Raw genomic sequence first — 9,091 nt, 5'->3', positions numbered from 1 at the left:
TGTGTCAAGGAGGCAATGGTTCTTTCCTAGGTGTTGCAGCTTGGGATAGCAGATTCCTAGTACTTGGCCCAGGAATGACTGCGGCTGGGATATCTCTAACCCCTTGGAGCGGATAGGCACAGAACTAGGGGCTTGGGTGTGGGCAGAGTTGAGACAATTCCATCTTCTGAAGGAGCTGAGGCCTGGGTTTCCCTGGTAACATCTGCAAGTCCTGATCCCAGAAGGACTAAAGGAATAAGGAGGCGGTAAAGAGAGGCTGATTGTGTCGAGTGTGTGTATGCATGTGGCAGAGGCACAGTGGGGCCTGATTAGGAGTTTCAGTTGGAAGTTACTCGGACAGCAGCCTGCTGCCACATGAATGACTAGAAGCTGGAGAGAGATCGGGGTTGGAGATCAAAGGTTTGGCGTTTAGAGCTAAAGAGCGAAGAGGGGTGGAGTGAGCCTGGGAGATGCTGTCAGTTGGGAAGTAGTAACACCACCAGCTAATGTACAGAGCGCTTACCTTGTGCCAGGCTCTGGTCTAAGTACTTTACAAAGACTAGCTCATTCGATCTCTGTGGGAGGAAGAAGAAGAATAAACGAAAGGACTAGACATAAAGTGAGAGCAGAATCAAGAGAAACCAAGGGAGGGGCTAGAAGGTGAGCTGAGGGATGTTGGGTATGTGACTCTATCTATAAACATAGAGCTGTGTCTTTCTGTATTATCTCTGTATGTCCTCTGTGGTCAAGTCCAGGATATTTAAAATCAGATCTTGCTCACGGACTTTTTTTTTTTTTAAGTTTACACTTGATTATATTTTCCCCCCATTACCATTTAGTTCCCTTTTACCCCTTTCTCCCTCTCAGTAACTTTCATTCTCTCTTTTGAACACTGAAGTTATGCAAATTCCCTTTACTAGCACCATTAAGGGGTATGTTTTGAACATCTGCACCCTGAGTTCTTCCTCTCCTTAACCCACCTGAAGGAAAAGTACAATTTCTGGTGCATCCAGAGAAAGGTGATTATGAATCCTGTGTCTGGGGGAGATTTTCAGGAAAACCTAGGAAACCGTGTTTCACCCTGTTAGGCTATGGAATCTGATTTAGACAGGACAAAAGAAATGGGCAAAAGGCAGGGCAAAGGTAACAAGATGAGATAATGAGCTTGTGACTTTTTTAACCCACCCAGATCAATAAGTCAAATAAACTGCCTGAGTAGCTTATCAGTTGGGGGTTGTGAATTTTACCTCCTATGAGTCAGTTCATTGATAAGGGGGAGCATTTAAAAAATTCCTTGGTATCAGATTTAGTTTGTATTCTATTGTAGTATAAGGTACAGAGAAGGATTCCTTCACACAGGAACAACAGAAACAGCCATTCTGGGCATGAAGGGCTCTCTAGATTGTTTCACCAGTCAACCAACTACCAAGGTCCCAGGCTTTGCTGGAGTATCACAGTTTGTGACATAAGATGTTGCCACGTGAACATTTACCCTTACAACCTCTCTGAACCCTGTCCAGCTCAGGGAACCCCCTCCCTTCCCCACTCAAGGAACGTCATCCTTTATAGCATTTTCTCTTCAGTTTCTCATCTACCGTCGGACAAACACACGTCTCTCCTGGTTGAGCAAATCCTTCCTTCGGCCCTGTTTTCCCTTTTCAGCAGTTACCCTCCTTTTCTGTCTTCGTTGAACTTCTAGGCACCACAGCTCATCCCCTCTGCCCCGAGTACCCACACCCTTTGCTTCCACAAGTCTGTTTAAATTGCCCAATTTGTTTGCCCTGCAAATATTTACTAGATACCAATACCCAGGTGTTGTTACTAAACGAAGCTATGTTTCAGGCAGTATCCTAAGCATTTTTCCTAGTAGTAGCTCAATGAATCCTCACAGCCCTATGAGGCAGGGACTTTATTATCGAACTTTGTGGATGAGGAACGTGAGGTTAGACAGATGAAGTGACCTGCCCGAAGTCACAGGAAAGAGCTTTAAAGGAGAGAGCCAGGATTGTGACCCAGAGAGTTGGCTCCAGAGCCAGGATTTTGTACTGTACTGAGGCCTACCGTGTTTTCTTTTCAGAATGTGTATCTTGTTGTGTCCTCTCTCTTCCCACCCAGGCCCTTATCACCTGGTGCCTGGATGTTTTAACAGCTATCCCGCTGATCTGGCTGACCATGAATGTTTGCTCTCAACCTCCATCCATCCCCCAAGCTCTGTGGCCTGATAATCTGCCTAAAACATCCTCTTCATCTTGTTACCCCTCTGCCATGAGAGAATATATAATCTCTTTGGGAAAAGAAGACACATATGAGCTCCTGAGATAAACCTATAATGATAGTAAATAAAGAGAACAAAATAAAACAAATTTGAAAACCCCTTCCTGGGAAGAAATTGCACAATTTTCTCAGTACCGATTATAGAGGGGAATGGGCAGGGCAGGCACGCAGACTTCAGGTGAGCACTGAATCTCAGTAAGGAGGGGATGGGTTTTTCTGAGAGGAAATGGGGGAATAAAGAGCCAGGGCCCTGGGATCACCCTCACCCTACGCCCTCCCCTTCGCAATATGCCCTGCTGCCTCTCTGCCGGTTCCAGTGCTGAGCTGCTTCCAAGGCTTGGCCTGAAGGGACCTCCACCCTTTTCTGATTAAACCTTTTCTAGACTGATTACTCCCTTCCTGTGCACTTTCCTGAGAGCTTACCTCTAAAACAGGGATGTAATGCTCAAGAAAGTGGTCTGATCTTCAGAGGAAACAGATTGAAGACATCATTAAGAGGCAGGACTTAAAGTATTGGCCTTCATTCAAGAGCTTCCAGGAATGATGTTTTATTACTTGAATGTTTGTTTGTTATTTGCTTCCCACATGTTATCTAATTTAATCTTCACCCAATTCTTCAAGGTAGGCTCTATTCTTATTCTCTATTTTGCAGGTGAGTTCATTGAGATTATTGCAGAGAAGGACCCTGTGCCAAATCACGTGGCTAGCAAAGGAGGGCTGCCTGCCTGCGGAGCCCACACTCTTATCTATTATGCCTCCTGGGGAACACTGTTATGGGCAGGTCACTTGTTCTCCCTTCAGTTAGGGATGGAAATCCAGGAGGAAGTGCAGCTGCACAGGAGAGTTTTTGCCCCTTTGCCTGCACCAGCCCTCACGGTGTTCAAATGAAGTACCCCTCCGCCTAGAAACGTCTCTGGGGTTCCATCTCTAAATGAAGCGGTAGCGCTAGACCAACGAAGGCTGAGTTCTCCCAGGGCTGACATTCTGTGATTACTGAGCATTGGTGGAAGAAGGGGGAGCTAATTGAGTGAGTTAGTAATTTGGTTGCCAGGGTAACTCTTTCCTGATTGGAAGGAAGGGATCACAGGGTTCAACGCAGACCTTGCTGGATAGGGAAGTGGTGTCTGATCTTCGCTCCATGTTTCTGCTTCTGAGATGGAAAAGGAAAGAGCAAAAGAGGGTAAAATTTGAATCCAAACATTATAGCATTTATGCCTAATTTAGAATAAAATCCTTGGGTGGCTGACTCTGGAGTTCTCTGCGAAGTGTGGCGTTCTTTTGTTTAAATCATTTGTTATTTGACAATTTCTGTGCTTATGTTGTGTGTTTTATTGAGTGTATAGTCTTGGCCTCTTATCTCACCCAGGCCATCTTCTGTGGCCAACTGTCTTCATAGGATGCTGCACATTTTGAAAGAAAATGGTTACAGCTTTCACTAGCTCAGCCTGGGGGTCTGGAGCACTGTTTTCCAGAGTTCTAATGGCAGGGCCACCCCCTTGGACAACTGCAGGGGTGTTGTTCACATTGTAGTGTATGTGTGGAGTTGTGCAGTAAACAATATTGAACTATGTATATTGGTATCAGGCTATTGGAAAGAGGCTTGGGTTCTACACTCAAATGACTTCAGAACTGACATCGGTCGGTCATTCTGCCCTGACCCCTCCTGGACTATTTTTCCACCTATAAAATGGTCTAATAACTTTTAAAAAATCAGTTATGTAAACCTGTTTTCCAAAAAAGGATCTTGTGGTGATTAACAAGACCTTGTAGGACTTTTAAAAAGGTGGACAGCTACAGGGTTACAGTGCACTTAAAATGGCTGATGCCCTGGCCAGCAGCTCAGTTGGTTAGAGTGTTGTCCTGATACGCCAAGGTTGCAGGTTTGATCCCTGGCCCGGGCACACACAAGAATCAACCAATGAATGCATAAATAAGTGGAACAACAAATCTATGTTTCTTTCTCTCTCAGATCAATAAAACATAAAAAAGTAAGTGTCTGATAGTAGGCATGAGTTTTCTCCAGTCTTCCTTTTGTATAAGGGGTTGTACTGTGTGAGTCCCATGGTTTGGTCTAGCTTTTTAACCAATCATTACAAGAATCAGGAGAGCTGGTGCAGTGGTGTCGAATCATGACCCATGCCGCCCTGGATCGCTCCTAAACCACTGACCTCTGGGAAATCCCACCCTAGCTCAGAAGCAGGCCAAGGATGTCAGGGCTACTCCAACACCAGGGCAAATTAGCACCACTTTCCCCTGCTGCTCAGTGCCCAGGGACGACAGACCACCGCACTGTTGGAGGCTCTCTGCCTCAGTTTGTTAGAGCCTCCATAACCCCCCTTCCCTTGCTGAGCGGCACTGGGCTGAGCCTCCTTCAACATTTCCTGGGCAAGTAGTGGGGAATGGCTGGCTCGGTGCCTTCTGGAGGTACTTTTCCAAGACCCTTGGGGTCTGTGTATTTGAGAGAACGGGGAGGTACAAACAGGCATTGAATGCAAAAGGAAGTTAGAAAGGATCTTAATCCATCCAGAAGGGATTTAGGGAATCACGGCATGTCTTTGTTTCACGAGAAACGGGATCATTTAGCCACTCTGGAGTGTCCTGGGAAAAAGGGGTAGGGACTAAAGACGTTATCTCCAGAACGGGCCAGCCACCATGAACCCTTTCTCTCATCTCACTTCTCATCTGTTGTACAGGTGAGAAAATGGAAGCCCACAGTTGAGCAACTTGTCCAAGGTCCCCATTTATGAAGTGAACTTGAACCTGAATGAACACCTGTCCCCAGCCTGGCTCCTTCCTTTAGGAAACAGACCAAAGTAACTCAGTCTGAAGTAACTAGAGGGACAGAGATGGGCCATGTCACTTCTTAGGGAGAGAAGGGCAGCAAACAAGCCAAAGGGAGAGAGAGCAATCCTTTGATACACTCCCAGCCAGCTTTCCCACCACAGGCTTGCACCCTAAGCAACCCCTAAACAAGAGCTGCTCAGCCTTAGGGCCACCTTGTACAAGTACACATAATGAATGACCACAGCAGGAAGAAAAAAAAGATAAGCCTCCCTGTCTGCAGGGACTGATGTGATGTTCTTTGCTAAAACAGTCAGAAGCAGCTTCAAAAAAAAAACATCTCCATCACCGACTAGTCATCCAAAGGCTCCAGCAAGGGTGTCCAACCCACAGCCAGTGGGTCACATGCGGCCCAAGACGGCTATGAATGGAGCCCAACACAAAATCGTAAATTTACTTAAAACCTTTTTTTTACTCATCAGTTTCATTAGTGTTTGTGTGTTTAATGTGGGGTCCAAGACAACTCTTCTTCCAGTGTGGCCCAGAGATGCCAAAAGCTTGGACCCCTGGATTTTGGTGAAAGGGATTAGTCCAAAACCTGACCTCACTTTCATTTCATTTCATGCCAGCACCAATACACACCCAGGCATGCAGACCCTGTCTAACTAGTGAGCTGCTCAGACACAAAGGCACTCTAATTACCATCTGCAAGCTGGGCTGACAAAGATTTCAAGTGTTTTCATGTTTATGGAGATCAGAGAAATGTGTACTGTGCATCTTTCCCACCGACAGCAAGTTTAAAATAAAACCAAACAAGAAACGCCTCACATTTATTAAAAACAGACATTTCAGTTAAGTTAAAATCCTATAATCAGGATAGCCACAATTCCAGACACTCCGGTACGAAGTGCAGATATGTCAATAGCCACATCTGGATGATGAAGAAGCCATTGAATCTTATAAAACTAAAACACCAACTAAAAGGTCTTCAAACCCTTCGAGTGAGTGAACAGTGTGTTACAAACTTCACGATGGTTTACAATGGCAAAGCCTGCAGCTTCTCCATTTGGACGGTCACATTTTCTACTCGGTTTCCTTCACTTACAAAGGCGAGCTGGCATGGCTGGGGGAGGGGCAGAGGGAGGAAATCAACTCCGTCTACCCAGGGTATTGCAGCTGTTATTGCAAATGGCCCCGGAGAGCCCATTATGAGCTTCTGTGCGAGGCTGGTTGTCCCTGGAGTGCCCGTCACGTGGCGTCTCCCCAGCCCCCAGGAGCACCCGCACCACCCTCTTGAGTAAAACAGCAGAGCTGAGGGGGAGAGGAGGGACCCGAGGCCACGTCTCTGAACTATTTCCAGGGGAGCCCGGAGTGCAGCGGCCCGCGGGAGGTGCCGGCGCCCAGCACGTCCCCGCCTCCCTACACCGAGGTGGTAGCGGTGCGCTTGTCCTCAGGAGACTCCAGCATTTCACCACCCTCCTATCCCCACCCTGGGCGCACCGCGGCTTTCCCCTCCACTCGGGGAACCGCAGCCAGTTGCAAAGCAGGGACAGAGAAAAGGTCCTTTCATGGTACCGTGTGTTTTAAGAACCAGCACCCCTAGACACAAAATGGGTTAAAAAAAAGTGTTGTAAATTTTCAAGTCTAGCAGTTTGAGGTACTCCCTGAAATGATCGTCTACTCATGTTCCCCTCTCCCAAAAGTGAACCAGGAACCAATCCTGAAAAGGTGAAACAAGTAACTGGAATCACCCTCGTCCTTAGGGCGCACGGCGATCCTGAGAAGCATGAACTGCGGCCACATGGTCGCCGGGCTGGACGGCCCGGGGAGGCTGCGTGGAACTGGACGCGGTGCCTCCGAGAATGGTCGCGCCAAATAAGGAGCCCTATTGACTGTGAGCTTGGTGCGCCCTGTAATATGCCTTAAATAGGGCCAACCGAGTCCTGTTTTTCAACATCAGGGCTCTAGACCTCAGTTCCCCGCGAAAACATTGGCGATTTTCCGATTCCTCGTCATTAGCTTATTTTCCCGCTTCAAAAGCGTGAGTTCACCAGTTCCAGTAAAGATGCAGCCCTCAGGAGAACCCCTCGTCCTCCAGGCAAAGGCTGGCGCAGCGGCCACTCCCCGGGTATTAGCTGCCAGGCACAGGAACGCCGTCGCCCGTTCTGAGTAGCGCCCTCCTTCCTGTCGCGCCAGCGTTGCTGCAGGCCGTGCGCGGGCTGGGGGGCGACGGGGGCTTGTGCACTGCGGCCGTCAGAGGCCTCAGGACCGGGCGCTGGGGAAGCTTTGCGTGTAGCTGCAGCCGTCGCGAGTGAAGCCTCCGCACGGCCTCCTTGATGAGGTTCCCCGAGAGCACCAGCTGCTGCAGGAGCCGGTGCGGATCGTCGTCAACGGTGTGGACTTCCGGCTGGGGCCCGCGTCGCTGCTGCAGGCGCCGGGAGGCGGCGGCCCCCCGCAGCCATCCTCGCCGGCACGGGCCCGACAGCTGCTTTGGGACACGGCGCTTGTCGTCTCCCGATGGCCCATCTAGGCTGGACTGAGGGGGTCGTGGGGACAGGGCACTAGGGCCTGCAGGGAGCTCGGCGACAAAGTAGGGCGCAGCCCGGCCTCTCACGCGGCCGCGGTCCCCGAGGGCGCAGCGCAGGGCCCCCGGGGGCGCTGGGCCCACCGCCTCGGCCGGCGCCGGCGGCAGAAGCAGCGGCAGAACAGGAGGCCGGGCCTTCTCCGCCCGCACCGCCGCCTCCGGGGGCCGCAGAAGCGGCCCGGGGGGCGCGCACGGGGAGGCAGGGCTGTCCTGCGTCGCGTCCAGCTGCAGCGTCTCGCCGATCTGGGCCACCAGCCGGTCCACCTCGCCAGAGCCGCCCAGCTTCATCGACTGCTCCAGCAGGAGGAAGCTGTCCTCCTCCTCTTCCTCCCCCTCGGCTTCCTCGCCGGCTTCCTCTTCCTCCTCCCTTCGGCACGGCATGTCTCCCAGCCCGGGCACCCGGGGCTCTGCGGGCGTCGCTGGCAGTTCCGTGGGCCGCGGCGGAGCCGGGTGCGGTGCTGAGGCCGGGGCCGGGGCCGGGGCTGGGGCAGACGCGGAAGCCGGGGACCGTCTGGCACTCGTGCCGTGCGTTGCAGCAGCGGTAGCCGGAATCCTACCGGCTCGGGTTGATTTGTAAACAATGGGTGACGTCGTGGCTGGGCCCAACCACCGCGCCGGGGCGGGGGTGCACGGTACCGTTGCGGAGCTGGTCGTCCCTGGGCAGGCGTCCAGGGTGGAGCCTTGCTCCCTCTGAGCTTTGTAATCTTGAATACTGTCTGCGGGGGCGCAATGGGGAGCTGCTTCTCGCTCTTTTAGGCGGCCGTGATTGGACTTTATGGCAGATGGACACCGGCTTGGATTCTGTTGGTTTCTTCCACACACAACACCTACAACTTACACTCACACGCCCACACACTCCCCTCCTCTCAGCGCGTCAACTCGTTTGGTTTCGGCATGTGCGCTTTTGAGGTCCTCGATGCCAGTGTCTGGGCAGTCGCAACTCAGAGTGAGGCGAGGATGGAGTAGAGAAGGACTGCGGCCAGGGGTTTGGCATCTGACATGGACTACGGGGTGGGGATAGACTGTGGGAGCAGGGGGTGGGGCGGGGGCGGAGGAGGGCGAAGGGGGGAAAATTGGGACAACTGTAATGGAATAGACAAGAACAAAATGTAAAAATAAATAAATGAAAGAAAAAAGAAAATAAAAAAAAAGAACTAAACATACACGCATCCTATGATTCAATTGCAATCCTAGATATTTACCTACAAGAAATAACAGATTTGCATCTAGGCCTACGGGCAGATAATCATAGCAGCTTTATTAATAAAATCCATAAACTAGAAACAGCTCAAGTGTTTAGCGACCGGGGAATGAATAAACTATGACACATTCATAATCTGATAACAGAATACTGTCTAGCAACAAAATGGATGGAAATAGTGCTACATTCAATACCATGGATGAATCTCAAAAACAGCACCCTAAGAAAAGGAAGCCAGAGAAAACAGAGCACACACTACATGATTTGTTTAT

General features: G+C 50.3%; 1 protein-coding gene across 1 annotated transcript; it reads right to left on the bottom strand.

Moving 5' to 3' along the window:
• Positions 1–5,827: 5,827 nt before the first annotated feature.
• Positions 5,828–8,159, bottom strand: FRAT1 (FRAT regulator of WNT signaling pathway 1). Its single transcript, XM_054581706.1, has one exon. The coding sequence runs from the start codon at positions 7,997–7,999 to the stop codon at positions 7,166–7,168; it is 834 nt and encodes a 277-aa protein (XP_054437681.1). The 5' UTR covers positions 8,000–8,159; the 3' UTR covers positions 5,828–7,165.
• Between the last annotated feature and the right edge of the window lie 932 nt (positions 8,160–9,091).

The sequence above is a fragment of the Pteronotus mesoamericanus genome, unplaced genomic scaffold, assembly GCF_021234165.1.
Source record: "Pteronotus mesoamericanus isolate MK-2021 breed Mesoamerican mustached bat unplaced genomic scaffold, CSHL_Meso_final contig_657, whole genome shotgun sequence".
NCBI lineage: Eukaryota > Metazoa > Chordata > Mammalia > Chiroptera > Mormoopidae > Pteronotus > Pteronotus mesoamericanus.
The sequence above is the reverse complement of the archived record's forward strand: the minus strand, read 5'-3'. Positions and strand labels throughout refer to the sequence as shown.

Bases quoted from the DNA above. Each gene is read 5' to 3' on its own strand.
- FRAT1 (XM_054581706.1), bottom strand. From the start codon at position 7,999: ATGCCGTGCCGAAGGGAGGAGGAAGAGGAAGCCGGCGAGGAAGCCGAG.